General features: G+C 39.3%; 1 protein-coding gene across 30 annotated transcripts in view; it reads left to right on the top strand.

Annotated features, from left to right (window-relative positions):
• LOC116980442 (ABI family member 3 binding protein) overlaps window positions 1–18,768 on the top strand; it is a 250,562-nt gene that overhangs the window by 18,926 nt on the left and 212,868 nt on the right. For all 30 annotated transcript variants that reach the window (XM_033032679.1, XM_033032666.1, XM_033032680.1 and 27 more), the window contains exon 2: window positions 18,521–18,697. In XM_033032679.1, coding sequence (XP_032888570.1) covers window positions 18,521–18,697 — 177 coding nt within the window. The remainder of the gene's footprint in view (window positions 1–18,520; window positions 18,698–18,768) is intronic.

Raw genomic sequence — 18,768 nt, 5'->3', positions numbered from 1 at the left:
GAGGTGAATGAGTGAGAGATGAATATGGCCAGTAGCTATTACCTTAAGTCAATAATGTCAGTGATCAAACATAAATTTCTCCACTATTACTTTATAAAACAAATCAAAATATGATCATATTTTATCTCCATAAACACTTTTATAAGACACATGAAAAAAAGTACTCAAATATATGTTGTAAGCATTAACTGAAATGATAATATAAAGCAAATTGCATGTAGGTAGCTGTATTAATATATAGGTTTTGTTTCAATGTTGTGAATGATCCGGTGTCTCAAACAGTGATTTATGCAGATACTTACGTACTATAAAAAATTATTGCTTTACATATTCTTACATAACTTATTACAGATTCAATTCGGCGATTGGCTACAGCATCCCAGTGATCACTGTAAAATTGATATTAACTGTAAAAAAGTGAATCACTCTTGTTTTCTTTGTAGAGATATACACCTCTCTAAAATCATCCCTCAGCCTCCTGTGCTCTAAGGAATAAAGTCCAAGACTGGCCACCCTCTCCCTATAGTTCAGGCCCTCAACTCCTGACAACATCCTTGTAAATCTTCTCTGCACTCTTTCCAGTTTAACAACATCCTTCCTACAGCAGGATGACCAGAACTGAACACATTACTCCAATGCGGCCTCAGCAACGTCTTGTACAACTGTGACATGACATCTCAACTTCTATACTCAATACCTTAACTGAAGAAGGCCAATATACGAAAAGCCTTGTTGACCACCCTATCTATTTGTGACACCACTTTCAATGACCTGCACTCCTAGAACTTTCTACTCGGTAACAGTCCCCACGATTCTGCCATTCACTGAGAAAGCCCTACGCTTGTGTAACTTCCCAAAATGCAACACCTCACACTTATCTGCATTAAATTTCATTAATCATTCCCCATCCCACTCGTACAACTGATCAAGACCCTGTTGCAATTTTTGATATTTTTGCTATCTATGATATCATCCACTTTAGTGTCATGTGCAAACTCACTAATCATGTCTCATCCAAATCGTTGATATAAACCGTAAACAGCAATGGGCCCAGCACCAATCCAAAAAATAACCTTGCACCATCACCTGCTGCTTTCTTCCACAAAAACAATTTTCTATCCAGTCGGCGACCTAACCTTCCAGAGCAGCCTACCATGTGGAACTTTATCAAATACCTTGCTGAAGTCTGTATAAACAATATCTGTGGCTTTTTCCTCATCAAAATCTATGGTTACTTCTTCAAAAAAATTCCATCAGATTCTTGGCTCTCAGAAGAGCAAAGATGTTAGTATTAACCCTTTTATTGTTTTGGAACTTTTGCTTCCTTTTTCTGTATTTCTATACTTTTCTCTTTATACATGTGACAAATGATTGTTAGCTACAGGTCATTAGATAATAGAAGCTTTATTTCTGATGCTGTGGATACACTATTGAGCTGATGAAAGTGATTAGAAAGCAATAAACATCCCTCTTTCCTATTTTTGGAGGGAACCTAACTATAACGTATCCAACATTTCACACATGGGTATAATTTATTTTCTTAAAAGGACTTGAGTGGGAAGATCACCAAACTAAAACTTAGCCTTTTATTCTGGCAGGTATTCAGTCTGGCACTGTTTATTTCCATAAAAACTTTTACTAATTTGCAGACTGTTGTTACTGGAGTAAAGTGATACATGGGGATTTAATTCCTGATTAAATTTATGAGCCTTGAAATTCTTTTAGGCTTGTTTAGATGTCTGAAATGGATCCAGACACAGAGTGCCACCCATCCAGAAACCATACTCCAACCCAAAGTTAGGCCTTTGGTATCATCAGTATTAATTTGAATTGGGCAAATTGCTGGTGACTGTCACAACTCCACGGGCAGTTTATTGGAAATAATATGAAAATCAGACTGAATACCATGAGAATGTTACTCCTTACTGAGGTCTGTAGTAGATGAGCTCACAGTATCAGGATATGGATTAAGATTAAGTTGGTGAGGTTGCACATGTAGTTATATTTGGTTTGGTCACTGGCTATAGGAAATATATTGTTAATGTGGAAAGAGTTTTGAAAAAAATTACAAGGAAGTTGCCAAGACTTGTGAGATTGAGTTAAAGGGAGAGGTTAGGATTTTATTCTATACAGCATTGGAGACTGAAGGGGTAAACACGTAGAGGTTGTATAAAATCATGAGGGGCATGAATGCCACAGTCTTCTTCCCAGGGGAGGGAATCAAGAAGCAGAGGGTATAGATTTAAGGAGTGAGGGGAAAGATTTATTAGGAACCAAAGCAGCACATTTTTTTACACAGAGGGTGGTATGCATATGAAACAAGTGGTTGAGGCAGCTACAATTACAACATTTAAAAGACATTGCACAGGCATACGGATAGGAAAGGTTTAGAGGGTGTGGGTCAAACACTGGCAAATGGGACAAGCTTAAATGGGCATCTAATTGGAATAGACATGTGGGGTAGAATGGTCTGTTTCTGTGCTGTGGAACTCTATGACTCTTTTGGATCAAGGTGAGAAAACATTTCTTCCTTCAGAGGATGGTGAACCTGCGTAATTCTCTATCGCAAGGTGATGGGCAATTCCCTCAATATATTTATCAACAGATGGATAGATTTACATCTGTTTTAAAATACATCGAAGAAAGTGACCAGAAATATGGCTTAGAGATAGAAGAATAGCTATGATCCTGCTTCTACAGTATTTACTGTGTTTTTACTATGGATCACTCAACTTAACAGCTACAGTTTGATGGTACATTTTGTGAGAGGCATGAACATTATCATGGGGTGGGTATATTCAGGATACCATGGATACATGGTGCACTCATGCTCCACAGGAGCATCAAGTAAAAGGACAAGGATCCTGAAGAGAGCAGAACAGGCAAAATCCATTAGTTAGTGAGGCCCATCATTCCCACAGGCAAGGCAACATGTGCTTGTGTTAGGCAAATACCCACAAATCGACTTTTAACAATATGGTGGATGCCACAATGAATCTGTTATGGAATTGAGTTTAGGCAATAAGAGACATGAATTTGAAGTCATTCAGAATCCACTAACTTACTTAGTTGCTTCATAGAGATAGGTATTGAAATATGCCGTTTATTATCTTTACATGTCGCAAAATCATGGTTGATTTGTAAATGGGCCATGCCTTATTCGGAGGAATAGTATGAAATAAGCCCCCTTTTCGATATCTGTAAAAATCAGAGTGAACTGAAATATGTCTACTACTTCTCAGGGAAAGAGAAAGAAGCCCAGAATCAGAGAGAAGTGTAAGTAGATGGGTTGATAAAGGAAATTGATGAATGTAGGGGAAGGGTCAAGTGTTGAGAGGGTGTGGAATTCCTCTCCCTCCTCAAACCCCACCTTCAGCAGAACCCCAGGGCCCAACAAGTTAAAGTAACCCACATGTTAAATGACAATATATTTTTATCAATGTAAATTCCTAAATGTAAAGCAAGTTTGAATAATCTGTTAACATCAAGTGCTAGATAGTATTATCTCTGTTCAAAGTGCAGAGTGGCTTGGCTCATTTTGTAGCTTTTTATTATTCTGACCATGCCAGACTAACCAATGTTGCTCATATTTACTGTAAGTTGTGATAGAACCATCATGTGAATGTGGTATTATTCTCTGTGGCTGAGGGTGTGGAGACATAAACCTCCTTGTACACTCATTTTAACAATGGATTAAAAACCATGTGTGACTGTTAAGACACTAGAGGCAATTTTTTGGTGTTGTTAGTTAATTGTTGTCAGCTGAGAGTAGTCATCTGGCAATATCACCATGAGCCTTAGAACAGAAACTTGCTTTCACAGACATCTCAAAGCACAGGATATACGTCAGGAAAATGAGTATCTGCCTGGAAAATAAACCTCCCAAATTGGGCCATTGCTTTCCTTTACAGAACAAAATCACGGAAAAATACTGAATGTAATCTTTGGACAAAATAAATCATTGGCTCCAAATTATATAATTGATTATTTCACGAGCTTTCCACTTGTTTAACATATCTCCTTGGGACCACCTGTCACAAAGAGTCTTCAGTTTACAAAATAAAATCCACTATTGGGATTATTTGGATTGACTATAGCTCATGCCAAATTTAGAAGAATTTATTATATTCTTAATCAGTGGAGTTAAATCTCCAAGACCAATGCTGAATATGTCGAACATTCCTGACGATGGACTCTGAATATGTTGTGGTCACAAGACTAAATCATTGGTGATGGTGCAGTAGTGATATTTGTGGTCAGAAAAGAAAGCTATGAGCAATAAATTGATTAGTCCAGACATGGAGGAAAAACATTCCTTAAAGGGATATAGAAAATATAAATGCAAACACCAAATAGAGCAAGGCAGAAGGATTACTTTGAAGGCTGAGATGGGACAATTTAGAGCTTTCTTTACATAGAAGATGGTTAATATCCAGTTGGGATTACTAGGACACTGACTTCATTTAAGAAACACTAAATTCTGCAATGGATGGATGAACAGGTTGGTGATCTGGAAAGGTGTCAACCTGGCTTAATAGGTTGTTTCATTCAATCCTATATTTTAATTAACTTTAGCTGTGTTGTACCCAATATCTGAGGAAGGATGTGCTGGCTCTGGAGAGGGTCCAGAGGACTTTTACAAGAATGATTCCAGGAATGAGTGGGTTAGCATATGATGAGCGTTTGACAGCACTGTGCCACCACCTTTTTTGTAATGTTGATATGTTTTAAAACATTACTATTCATTTTCCCTAATTCCTCAGCTTCCATGATCTTTCCACGGTTAATACAGATGAGAAATATTCATGTAAAACCTCCAGTTAAGACGATTCGTAGAACTGATTGTTTACTTTTTGGTTTTAAGAGAAAAATATCAACATGTGTTCCCCTACATTTAAAATTGCTTGACATTTAAAAAATTCTAGACTGGGTCTCTGGGCAAAGCCCTGGTAAATCATTTCTCTTTCAACATTAGATACATTGCTTTGATCTTTGTATAATATGTCATTTAGTTTGCTAATATATATGATGGAATATTTGACATACCCACCACTTTAGTTTCATAATCCATGTAAGTATTTGTTTACTCATATATTATACTTATAATTGCAGGTTTCTCATCACCTCAGAGACTGTGTCAGCCTTTTTTGTAAAGTTGGAAAGCATTTGTTTTTTGGTTGACATAAAATGATTTACAGCCTCATTCTCTGAGATATAGGCCATTTAATTATCTTGTCTGCCAACTCTTTGAAATAAGTATCCAATTAGGCCCATTTCTCTGCTCTTATAGCCCTACTAGTTTCTCATTGTTGAATAATTTCTGTGTAATAATGATTTATCCAGCAGGTGGAGTTTTTATGATACTGGCACAAAATTTGTTGCAATTTTGTCCAGAAATTGGACTATGAAGTAACATGCTTTTATGCACAATACAATTCTATTTCTGTGAAAAATTAAACTAATCAGAAAGCAGTGATTTCCTGCTAGGTGTTACATGTAGCTGAGCTTAAACTTCACAGTACCTTTTAGGCTTGCTCTAGCAGTACCGTAAAGAGATAAAAGCTTCCTGAGTAGGTCTCAGACTGTGAATTCTGGCAATGAAACCCTCTTTCATGCATGCTTGGCTTAGTTTATGATTATCGTGTGTACAGAGATACAGTGAAAAGCTAGTTTTGCATGCTATCCAGTCAAATCATACCATATGTTAGATGAATAGAATCTCATTGACATTCTGGTGACATCTTGCAACTTGCAGTCTCCAAAATGTCTGATCTTGGCTCAAGGAGATATGCAATTTCTTGTATTCTCACTTTAAGTGTGGCACTGGGTTGATTATCTCTCTCCCTCTCTCCCTCTCTCCCTCTCTCCCTCTCCCTCCTCCTCCTCCTCCTCCTTCTTCTACTTCTTCTTCTTCTTCTTCCCCAGAAACGAGTCCCAACCCATATCTCATCTCACCACAAATCTGCTATAGACAATGTCTCAAATCCCTCACAGGCCACTGATCTGCAGATTTTTGATCAGTAATCTACATAGCTGATTCCCCAGTTCCATCACTCCTTAATGACATGTGTTTCTCTGTAATCTTTGGCAGCTGATCCTCCTCTTTACAATCCTTTCATATTCAGCTCCAACCCTATACTTCCAATATCTATCTGACCCCTACCATTATGATCCTGTTTCAATGACCACTCTTTGAGCTTTGAGCCTTGCCTATCTATGCCACCACCACTTCCCTACATTGGTCTCTTTTACTATGTGACTCAACTAACGTAATTCCCTTTGGTGAATTAAGGGAATCTAATGCAATGTTGTTTAATAATGTATGACAACTTAGTTATTATATGTTGGTGAATGTCCCACAATTGTTCATTGGTTTGGAACATTGGTTTGGTACATATTGAATGTTTAATGAGCCAATTATACGTTATTAAAATGTTGTGCTATTGTTAGAGAAAATGATGAAGACCTATTCAAATCTATACTTTACCTCGATGCACATAACAAATTGTACAGTCTATAAACAGTATTCTCCCAATTTGAAAGGAATATAGAAACATTTTCTGTAAATAAAATTCTGACAATAAAACTAGTCAGACTTTAAAAATGCATTGTACAATTTCCAAATAAGTAATGTGTAAGAAAGAACTGCAGATGCTGGATTAAATCGAAGGTAGACACGGAATGCTGGAGTAACTCAGCAGGTGAGGCAGCATCTCTGGAGAGAAAGAATGGGTGACGTTTCGGGTCGAGACCCTACTTCAGATTGATGTCAGGGGAGGGGGCGGGACAAAGATAGAATGTAGGTGGACACATTGTATCCGCCTACATTCTATCTTTGTCCCGCCCCCTCCCCTGGCTTCAGTCTGAAGAAGGGTCTCGACCTGAAACGTCGACCATTTCTTCTCTCTAAAGATGCTGCCTCACCTGCTGAGTTACTCCAGCTTTTTGTTTCTACCTTCCAAATTAATAAGTTGTTGGCTGCACAACCTGTTAGTTACTTCCTAGCAATGAGAATAAGGAGCCATTTAGAACGGAGACGAGGAAACACTTTTTCTCATAGAGAGTGGTGAGTCTGTGGAATTCTCTGCCTCAGAAGGCGGTGGAGGCAGGTTCTCTGGATGTTTTCAAGAGAGCGCTAGATAGGGCTCTTAAAAATAACGGAGTCAGGGGATATAGGGAGAAGGCAGGAACGGGGTACTGATTGAGGATGATCAGCCATGATCACATTGAATGGCGGTGCTGGCTCGAAGGGCCGAATGGCCTACTCCTGCACCTATTGTCTATTGTCTATTGTCTATAATGACCAAGTTGACAATTGTGAATACATTGTGAGATGTAATCATACCAATGCATGTATAAATTTGTGAATATTTAGCAAGTAAATTCAGATATGATTTATAAAGAGAAAAGCAATAAAAAATGTTGTGGAAAATGTAAAATGTTTTCACATACAAATGGTAACAAGCCTAAGTATCAAGGGGAGTAGAGATAGAAAAGGTGGAGACAGAACCGAGATGGATTGGGTGTGGGGAAAATACACAGAGGGTGTGGGTCACTGAAATTTGAAAATTTAGTGTTATGCCATTGGATTATGGGCTACCTAGGCAGAATATAAGGTTTAGTTAAGTTTAGTTTAGCGATACAATGCGGAAACAGGCCCTCAGCCCACTGGGTCTGCACCGACCAGTGATCCCCGCACATTAACACTATCCTACACCCACTAGGGACAATTTTTACATTTACCAAGCCAATTAACCTACAAACCTGTACGTCTTTGGAGTATGGGAGGAAACCGAAGATCTCAGAGAAAACCTACTCAGGTCACGGGGAGAACGTACAAACTCCGTACTGACAATTTCCGTAGTTGGGGTTGAACCTGGGTCTCTGGCGCTGCATTTGCTGTAAGGCAGTAACTCTACCGCTGTGCCATCATGACTGTTGTTGTTCTTTGAGTTTGCATTTGGGCTTACCGTCGTTTCCCATTCCCATCTGGTTCCATCATTAACAGAACTATCTAGATGGTTTTCTTCTCCTTTGGGTCACCTTTCTTATCCTCGCCCTCTCCTCCACCTGGTTCCATGTGCCCAACATCACTCCCTTGTCTGGTTCCACCTATTACCTACCAACCCAAGTCTCTATCCTTCCTTTCTCCTCTCCAACCCGGTTCTATTTAGCTAATCTCCACCCCACCCTTTTTATGTGTCATCTACCAACCTCTGCCTCAACCCTCCCCCTCCCCCTATCTCACCTGCCTCCACCTGCCCATCATCTCCTCTTCCTTCTCTGTTTCTACCTTTCACCTACCAGCCCCTGTGTCACCTCTCTCTCTTACATTTGTATACTGTATATCTTCCCTCAACACTCTCTGTTCCAATATTACTGTTTGTAATCCAAAACGTGCTATTGCAAGTTGAATTGATCAGTTTATACATAATGTTTTGGCTTGTTAACAGCATATTTTGAAGATTTCCTTTTTTAATAAAATAGTTTAAATTATAACTTCACATGAAGTTTCTTGCAGAAAGTTCTGAAAGCATTTATTAAGATAACCCTGTAACTGGGACTCCAAACTAGATTTGCTTTCATTTGTAGTAGCCTGAAGCTGAAGCTGTGCTACATGTCTCAAAATGCCCAGAGATAGGCAATTTAAACATAATTAGCTCTCATTGTCAGCATATAAATAATTGACAAGTTGCACAGGAAAAACACTTATCCAAAAGTAATACAAATTGAATGAATGAAAATGTATTATTTTGAATAACTTAGCTGACATATTTGCTCAACGGGTCATGGCATGTCCTCTAATACTCTGCCGTCCTTTCGCCTATTAAGATTTTATCAAGGTAACGTCAACTATTGTGTAATAGTCAATGAAAAAACTATTTGAATGAAAGTGTACCATGAACGATATTATATCAGAGTTGATAAATTAGAAGTTTAAACCTGTATGGAAGGGCTAACAAAATTGATGTCATTAGACGGATATCAACCTTAATGGTTGTTGCACAACAGGAAGGATGTGGTGGCAATAGAGAAGGTGCAAAAGAGATTTTGCTTGGAATGTGGGACTGTAGTTACAAAGAGCGAATGGTTAGGCTGAGTTTATTCTCACTGGGCCGTGGAAGCTGTGGGAGAACCTTATAGAGATTTATAAAGTTGTGAGAAGCAGGGAAAGGATAGAGAAGGTTTTCCTAGAGTAAGGTTTTCCAGAGCTAGAGGACAAAGGTTTAAGGTGGGAGGAGAGAAATTTTAAAGAAGATCGAATAAGTACGTTTATCACACTAATTGGACGGGTTATTTAGTTAATCTCCACCCCACCAGGAATGGGCTGCTAGATGTGTGGCAGAAGCAGATACAGTTGTGTTTAAAGGGCATTTGGACAGGTACTTTGATAGGAAAGGCATAGAGGGATACAGGCTTATTGCAGGCAAATAGGACTGGGTTCAATTCTAGATAAAAAACAGTCAATATTGTAAATGCTCAGCAGGATGATCAGCATCTATCATGAAAAGCATTGCTAAAGTTTCAGTTATACTGTTTCTTCTGATCCACAGTGTGTAGTCTTGCTTTGCCTCTTGCATGGTGTGGCAACAACAAATATAACATAACAAGGTTAAACCACCACTTGGTTCATGTAGATCTGAAGATCACACTGTGATTGACAGAATTCTAAAACTAGTTCAGTAAAAGATAGTCAGATCTTAAGAGTGGTTAATTATACGGATAGATTGAAAGCGGTGAAGATGTTTAGTTTGCAGAATCATATCTTGTTGGTTGATTAAAAAAATTAAAGACAAAGGGATAGATCAGTTATCATAGGTCAGTTATTTAGGCTATGTGATGTGAGAAATCATCATAAAATACTTTGGCTAGATACGAGGAGAATATTGCTCTGTAGAACTGACTACTGATACCTGTAGTGAATATGAACTTGTAATTGTTCTTTAAAAAGGAAACTCAGCATCATCCTGGCTGGGGAGGAAATTTCCAAAAATGGAGAGAAAGTTTATAATTGGCAGAAATTATCAAGTATCATGGAGAATAAGTCGAGTGAAATTTTGTTTGATAGCTTTGAGATTGTTAAGGGATTGGGCAAGCTAGAGCAGGAAACATGTTCCCGATGTTGGGGGAGTCCAGAGCCAGGGGCCACAGTTTAAGAATAAGGGGTAAGCCATTTTGAACGGAGATGAGGAAACACTTTTTCACACAGAGTTGTGAGTCTCTGGAATTCTCTGCCTCAGAGGCGGTGGAGGCCGGTTCTCTGGATACTTTCAAGAGAGAGCTAGACAGGGCTCTTAAAGATAGCGGAATTAGGGAATATGGGGAGAAGGCAGGAACGGGGTACTGATTGTGGATGATCATCCATGATCACATTGAATGGTGGTGCTGGCTCGAAGGGCCGAAAGCCTACTCCTGCACCTATTGTCTATTGTTCTATTGTTCCACTGGAGTCTAGTTTCCCAAATGATTTTCCGAACTAGCTTGTTTTTGGTATCTTATTGGGTGAATTAACATTAGGTATCTGATGGTCTTTTGTGTCTTTTGTCCGCGACCATGATAGAGGTATCCTGCAACCAATTGGCCTATTAACATTGCACAGAGTATGTCAAACGTTACAGGTCATGACCTGGATATTTTTGTTGAAGTATTAATCTGTAACAACTTTTTTGTCCTGGCAAAATCACTTACATTAGTCACCATTTTTGCCTTTCTTTGTGAAGGCGATGGAAATGTGTGAGACCCTGAACAAGGGACGCAGGTTCCCCATTGCTTTATTCATAATGTTCATGACAAAATACTAAAACCAAACTTTTTATGACAAATTCGAATACAATATTCTATACGAATATGAATATTCCATCGGGTGGCATCGAGATGGCAGCCTCGCCATCAGCCTGTGTGTTATTTCAAATTTTTGTTATTTTTAGTATGTCTGAAATGTATGTTTTAATGTTTTTTGGTATGTCTTATGGGGGGGTAGGGGGAATAGGGGGAAACCTTTTTCAGTCACTTACCTTGACGGAGATGTGATCTTTCTCCGTCCGTCCCCCCCCCCCCCCCCCCCCCCCTCCCGCGGCCTAACAACTGGATTGGTGCGTCTTTTCCTGGAGGCTGGCCCGGAGCTTCAAGCCGCAAGCACGGCACAGATTTACCATCACGGAGCGGGCGATCCTTTGCCGAGAATCACTGTGGAAGTGCTCCGACCGCGGGGCCTGGAACACCGTGAAGCCTGCGGTCTCCGGTAAGAAAAGGCCGACTCGGGTGCTCCATGCCACGAGGTGTACCGATCCGTCCCGATGCCGGAGTTTCGATCATCCCAACGAGAGGGCTTGAACAGTTGACTGTCGGCAGTGGCTAACTGCTGAGGGTTCAAGGCCCCAACCACCACAGATGAACAAAGGAGGAAGATGACTGAACTTTATTTAAGGCAAGGGGGAAAGGTTAAAGGAGTTGGGTTTTTTTACAAAGAGAATGGCAGGTGCCTGGAATATGCTGCCAGGGGTGCTGGAGGGAGCAGACATGATAGCAATGTTTAAGAGGCATTTAGATAGGCACATGAACAGACAGAGTGCAGGGACGGTAGCGCAGCGGTAGAGTTGCTACCTTACAGCAGAAATGCAGCGCCGGAGACCCGGGTTCGATCCTTACAACAGGCGCTGTCTGTACAAAGTTTGTACGTTCTCCCCTTGACCTGCGTTTTCTCCGAGATCTTCAGTTTCTTCCCACATTCCAAAGTCGTACAGGTTTGTAGGTTAATTGACTTGATAAATGTAAATATTATCCAGTATAAATTGTCCAACTTCCAGTATCTCTTTGGAAGTGATGACCACAAGGTACAAGGTACAAGGGATACAGACCACATCCAGGCAGATGTACAGCTTCAATTGGCATCATGGTCCTGACAGACATTATCAGCTTAAGAGCTTGCTCTTGTACTGTACTTTGCTGAGTTCAAGTCAGCAGACTTACAGACATGATTACTCATGTTCTCTCTTTGTTGCTTTCCTATGTTCCACTTTTAACAAACTCCAATCTATATAAGCTTTTGTTGTTTATTTCATGATTCATTAAGTCATACTCCCCTATCATCTGTAGGATTGCTGACTCCATTATTTCCTATCCTGTCAATGCTTAAAATTTCTAAGATTTCTGTGCCTGAATCACTTATGACCTTATTCCTGCATTCTAACTCCAAAACTCTTTTCTTTTGGGAATTCTACAATTTCCCCAACTCTAACCTAGCCACCATAAGGTCAGCGCACAGTTGGACCCATTGAGGGGTCAAATCCCAGTCCAGAAATCTGAGTAAAAAATCCAATATAAACTCTAGTACAGTATCAATGAAATACTACACTATTGGAGATGTCAGCTCTCAGGCTGTTTTTTATTGGCTATATACGGCTTTGTAATTTTTATTTAAATGAAATGCTTTATAAACTTTTTCATTATTACGTATTTTAATACCTCTCTTAAAACCCACTTTGATCAGCATTTTTGTTTTCTTTTCTGTTGTAGAAACATAGAAACATAGAAAATAGGTGCAGAAGGAGGCCATTCGGCCCTTCGAGCCAGCACTGCCATTAATTGTGATCATGGCCCAAATCAATAACCCGTGCCTGTCTTCTCCCCATATCCCTTGATTCCACTAGCCGCTAGAGCTCTATCTAACTCTCTGGTCTCACCAGAGCCCTATACAACTGCAGAAGAACCTCTTTACTCATATACTGAAATCCTCTTGTTATGAAGGCCAACATTCCATTAGCTTTCTTCACTGCCTGCTGTACCCGCAGGCCAACTTTCAGCGACTGGTGTACAAGGACACCCAGGTCTCGCTGTACCTCCCCCTTATGCTTGTGCATGTGCAATTTCTAATTAATTATAGTCTTGTGAAGACAAACTTATTTTTATTATACTAGTGCTATATCGATATCTCTTGTTAAAAAGGATGTACATTTCTTTTTGTATCTGAGTTAGGAAAATCCTTTGTCAGCCTCTGCCCAAATTTGTTTGAGTAACATCGTTTTTGTACTTGACTGTTTAATCAAGTGTCAAGTAAAATTCTAGTGCATTATCTATTAGTGCATTAGTGCATGCATTATCAGAAGCAAATGGCAGTGCCAATATTTTTGGTTTAATAATTTTCATATATTCTGCTTCAAATTATATGCTACCATTTTTTAAAGAATGCATTTCATTAAGAAACAAGCCTAATGCGTAAAAATGCAAAAAGATTCTCAAAATTTGTCATGGGTAGTAAACATTGCTTGAATATTCCATTGAATTTGCAGTGTTAGGTTTTTCCCATGTGTTTAACATTAAATTTAAATGTGGAACAAATGTGCACATCAAGTCAGTCTCTGCTTAAAGCTAAATTAATTTTCACCAAATTAGTAAGTAATACAACATCAACATGGTAAAACAAGAATTTTCACAAACATAGTAAAACTGATTACAGTCCTTTGCCAAGATTTACTTACCTAGAGATTAGTTTGTATTCATACCATGTTTTTAAGCACATGATTTAAGAGGGAGTTAGCTATATTTAAGAGGGAGTTAGATGTGGCCCTTGTGGCTAAAGGGATCAGGGGGTATGGAGAGAAGGCAGGTACGGGATACTGAGTTGGATGATCAGCCATGATCATATTGAATGGCGGTGCAGGCTCGAAGGGCCGAATGGCCTACTCCTGCACCTATGTTCTATGTTTCTATGTTTCTATGATCCAATCCTATTAAAAATAAACCACTGGCAAAAATTAGGGACAGTGTTGTTAAGACGAGTCAAATTTATCGTCACATGCGCAAGTATGGTGAGGTATGGTACAATGAAAATCTTGCTTTCAGCTGTATTATAGGCACATAGATTCATACAACACACAAAGAAAACTACAAGGCAGTAAAAAATAAGACAATAGTGCCAGAGTCTGAAAAAGGGTCCCAACCTGAAACCATTCCCTCCACAGATGTTGCCTAACCCAGAGTTCTTCCAGCACTTTGCTTTCTGCGCAAGATTCCAGCATCTGCAGTTTCTTGTAACTCTTACTCTCTTGTGCACTGGATTTGCTGTACCAGGCCATGATGCAACTAGTCAGGATAGTTTCTACAATGCTTCATGTCATCAGAGCAGACATAGGCCATTCGGCCCATCTGGCATTCAATCATGGCTGATCTATCTTTCCCTCTCAACCCCATTCTCCTGCCCTCCTCATAACCCTTGACACCTTTACCAACCAAGTATCTGTCAATTTCCAAATTTATTCAGAGTATTTGGCGACATGCATAATTTATTTCATTGTCCAAGGATGTAAAAGCACTGGTGCATCTCCTTCATGATTATATGCTGAGTCCAAGACATGTCATCCAAGATGTTAACACCTAGGCCACTCACCAATACAATTTAGCATGTGGTCCCCTGACCTCCCCTTTCTGAAGTCAATAATTAGGCCCTTGGTTTTGTTGACGTTGACCAAGATATTGTTGCACCAGTCAAAAAGGTGTTCCATTTCTCCCTCAGACCCATCACCACTCTTGATTAGGCCAGCAACCCACTTGGACTTTTCATTTCAATTCCTCCATTCATTTGTGCATCTCCAATTCACAAACGATCCCAGCTATCTGAAGCAGTATCTAAAGACATGGAATACATGTTTGGATGCTGCATCTAGGATTGTCATTTGGTTCGGAGCACCAGCATGGTTTGTTGCTCACTTCTGCAAAGCAGTCTTTCACAGTGACTGCGAGCCCAGCATCTGTTCATCGTAAAGTGAGCCACCATGTATACAGCACCACTGTGAGCTAGGCTCAGATAGAATTCTCTGTTATTGTTTACCAACCAACTTACTTTCTAACCTTTTGGTCACCACGGACTAAACCCTTTCTCAACTAAAACCTTTTTCAATTCCTTGACCACAAAATACTTCCCTTGAGAGAAGTATTTGCAGACCTCTATCACCAAGTGATGGCAAGTGACCATTCTCTTCTGATCCATTATCTATCCTGTGCTCCTGAGCCTCCCCTACACAACTGCCTAAAATCCACTTGCAACTCAGGATGTACTGTTCTTCGGTCAATCGGTAAGGCTAATTCAGTAGGAACCAATACCTAGCGCCTTGGGGTCTATTAAATTTCCATGCCACATGCCCTTAACCAAAAGTATCCTAAGCACACAAGGCAATATTTTAAAGGCACTCAGCAGATACTGTGGAAATTCTAGGCCACTATGATCTCTCACTTGCATTGGTGTTGTCAATTATTTCTCTATAATATACAATTAAGGAATAGAGAAGACTTCATTTTGACTTGTGAATGATCAATGGGATGGTGTAACAAATGTGATAAAGTGGTTGGTACACAAAAATGCTGGAGAAACTCAGCGGGTGCAGCAGCATCTATGGAACGAAGGAAATAGGCAACGTTTCGGGCCGAAACCCTTCTTCAGACCCGGTTATTTCCTTCGCTCCATAGATGCTGCTGCACCCACTGAGTTTCTCCAGCATTTTTGTGTACCTTCGATTTTCCAGCATCTGCAGTTCCTTCTTAAACACGTAATAAAGTGGTTTCCTGTTTGCAGTTCCAAAAGGATACTGGAAGGATACTTTCAAAAGTTGCTTGAACTGGCATTTCACATTTGTAGCTTTAAACTGATGCAGCCACTGCATAGCAGAAATATGCAGATTCTGTGCTCTCAATACCAGAACTGATAAAGTGGTTAGGTATCATTTCTACACCATATACCCCCAAAAAGTATTGTTCCAGCAAAAAAAAACATGTACATGTGCCTTACAGTTTGCTCTGTTATTCGGTTTGTCTTAAAAAATAATTAATCTGATTTGAATTGCATTCCTCCTAAAACCAAAATGTTTTTCAACTTTTAAATATTCAACTATGCGGATAGCCACATAAGAAAAAAAAAATTGGCAATTATTTTCTCATTTGTATGCTGCATACAGTACTAAAGATGGAAAACTCAGAGACAAAAACAAAACCGCAATTGGTGGATATGCCCAGCAAGATTGGCAGCATTTGTGAATCGAGTATGCTTCAGGGCAATAATCTTACATCAGGATAGTATGGTGAAGCAATATCGACCTGAAATTATAGCTTTTTGTCTCTCTTCATGATTGCTGCCTGAGTCACTGTGCATGGTTAGCGTTCTCTGTGTTACTTGTATGTATTTTCAATCATTTCCTATTTCACATTATTCGCCAACTCTATCGATTCTTTTGATGAAGGTGTTATCCTATGAAGAGAGATGGAATAATAATTTCTTATACCCCCTTGAGTTTAGACAAATGAGAAATGCAAGATTCTGAGAGAGACTGAAAGAACAAAACTATGGAGAGATTAGAGGACATGGTCCGAAGACAAGTGGTTTGCTATTGGGGCTGATAAGTATCTTTACATGTTTGGAATTCTTTGTCTCAGAGGCTGTGGTACCTCCGTTTTTGGCTGGTATAGATGAAGTTTGGGACACGAAGGAAAACAGATGTGGAAGTTAGGAGTGATTGGCAATAAGGCACTGGACCAGCTTTGATCTTATTGAAAGGCAGAACAACCTTGCGAGATAATGTGATTTACTTCCATTTACATTTCTTGTGTTCTTACCTTTCCCCTTTAATTTGGCCCCCGTGGAATTATACGTGATATTAAACAGTCATTAACAGCTCTGTATTAGCACTAATAAAGCCAATGTGATGACAATGGTAAAACACAAAGCTTTAATTATTATTTTATTAAGTCTGTAACTACTTTGCTGCACAGAATCTATAAAATGTGACACCTTGAAGATTTGAAAGCATTGCAGTGATCATTTACTGGGATTGCTTTTGAATGATTAACCTGTTACTTTAATATATGAAAGCAGGGAGGCGTTCCAATGGTGGATTGCATTCCATGGGGTGAACCTGACTACATAAGCTAAAACAAATTATCGCATTTTAGGTAATTGTTGGACATTTCTGGAAAATACAGATTTTCATTCCTATTATTAAAATAATATCGTTAAATAGTTGCTCTTAAGAATTTCTGAGATGAAAAATAATAAGTAAAAGTAGGAAGGGGTTGGAAATCAAAATCTCTTCGATATATCATACATATCATATATCATACATCATGCAGATGGCAATGACAAAGTACATCCTTTTTAGGAGTCTGTTATTGAATTTAATAAATACTCAAAAGTTTAAATAATATGAAGATGTTGTAACTCTTTAGTTACTTTGTTTTCTTAAGACATTTTTATGCAAATACCATTTGTTATTGTAATGTGACCCGAAGCGTCATCCATTCCTTCTCTCCAGAGTTGTAAGAGTGTCCCACTGAGTGACTCCAGCATTTTGTATCTATCTTTGGTGTAAACCAGCATCTGCATATCCTTCGTACGCACAACTTTTGCAATGCAGATCATAAAAGAGAGAAAATGTTTATTACTGCACTCTTAATTTGACAATTGTGTTAGTATTAAGTGGGAAATAAATTATAGAATATTTGCTTTACTCTAGAGTTGGAAGGTGTTAATTCAGAAGCCGAGGTCGTTTGTTGCAATGCATTTTGTTAATAATGCAGGAGCCATGATGATGAATAGGGCAAAAACCAAAGAGGTGCTTTTATTCTAGACAGAGTAAATGTTCTTATTGATGAAACGGCATTCCTTCAGTCAAGTAAAGAGAATTTTGTCAATCACTTGACTTATGTCTTGTGTCCATGTCTTAAGTCCATCTCGGTGGAACCAAGTTAGCCATTTTTTTACATACTTACATTTGGCATTCTTTACTACCCCATGCCAATATTTGCTCTTGCCCTGTCTTTGCTTTTCCATTATAGTTTTAGACTTCCAGCTGCAAGTTGATGTCAGCTACCATGCAGCCTTCCGAGATCCCAAACCGACGCTGCATCGTGACGGATGGGGGAATCTCCGCGTTGAAATGCTCAGCCGGGCAGGCAACGTCTACGGAAAATCTAAGAGTTAAAGCTTCAATTCTGATTGAAGGGTATCGATCTCATGCATAAACATCCCTTTTCTCTCTCTCTCTCTCTCTCCACAGATGCCGCTCGACCACTTGAGCATTTCCCTTTTCAAGTCGAAGAACCATGTTAGCCGATGCAGTTGCTGTGTGCGAATTTTGTCGCCTACCTGCACTTTTCTTTTTCAACAGACGCAAGTAACTAGAGACTCGCGAAGCTCGAGCATGATGACACATCAAGAAGGATCCCCTTTAAAGAGTCATTTTGTATTTCCTGTCCCTTGGCTAATTTGCAGGCTCCTGTTTGGTAAAGGCTTGGGTTGCTATATTAATTTATATCGTTAATAGCAAGGATTAGGCAAGTTTGATGGGCCGAATGGCCTATTTCTACTATATCTTTTGAACTTCCCCTAGATGAAATGAACAGATATGTCCAGAAACTTACAAGATATTTATGTATTCCTCTTACTTGAATTTATTTCTCCGTTCTGCCCAGTGAGTTTTGTGCTCCCCCTCCCCATTCAAATTTACTTAACCTATTTATTTTTGTTTGTCCTTAGTTAAAAGACAAAGCTTAAAAGTGAGGATTACTGCAAAGGATGACAGTATTGTTCTGCAATATCTTAGCACCAGCCCCGTCATCAAGCTTCAAGGCTATGTTCTTGGACTCGGTGGTCGATTCTCCAGGCAGAATATCACGCTCCCTGTCAATGGGGATCCAATCGAAGTTGATGTTGGTAAGAACTCTAATTCATGTGTTTTTGCTTAAAGTCTAGGCAATTAAAACCATTTGTTCACCAGTGCAATG

This window comes from Amblyraja radiata, chromosome 14 (genome assembly GCF_010909765.2).
Source record: "Amblyraja radiata isolate CabotCenter1 chromosome 14, sAmbRad1.1.pri, whole genome shotgun sequence".
In the NCBI taxonomy this organism is placed as follows: domain Eukaryota; kingdom Metazoa; phylum Chordata; class Chondrichthyes; order Rajiformes; family Rajidae; genus Amblyraja; species Amblyraja radiata.
The sequence above is the reverse complement of the archived record's forward strand: the minus strand, read 5'-3'. Positions and strand labels throughout refer to the sequence as shown.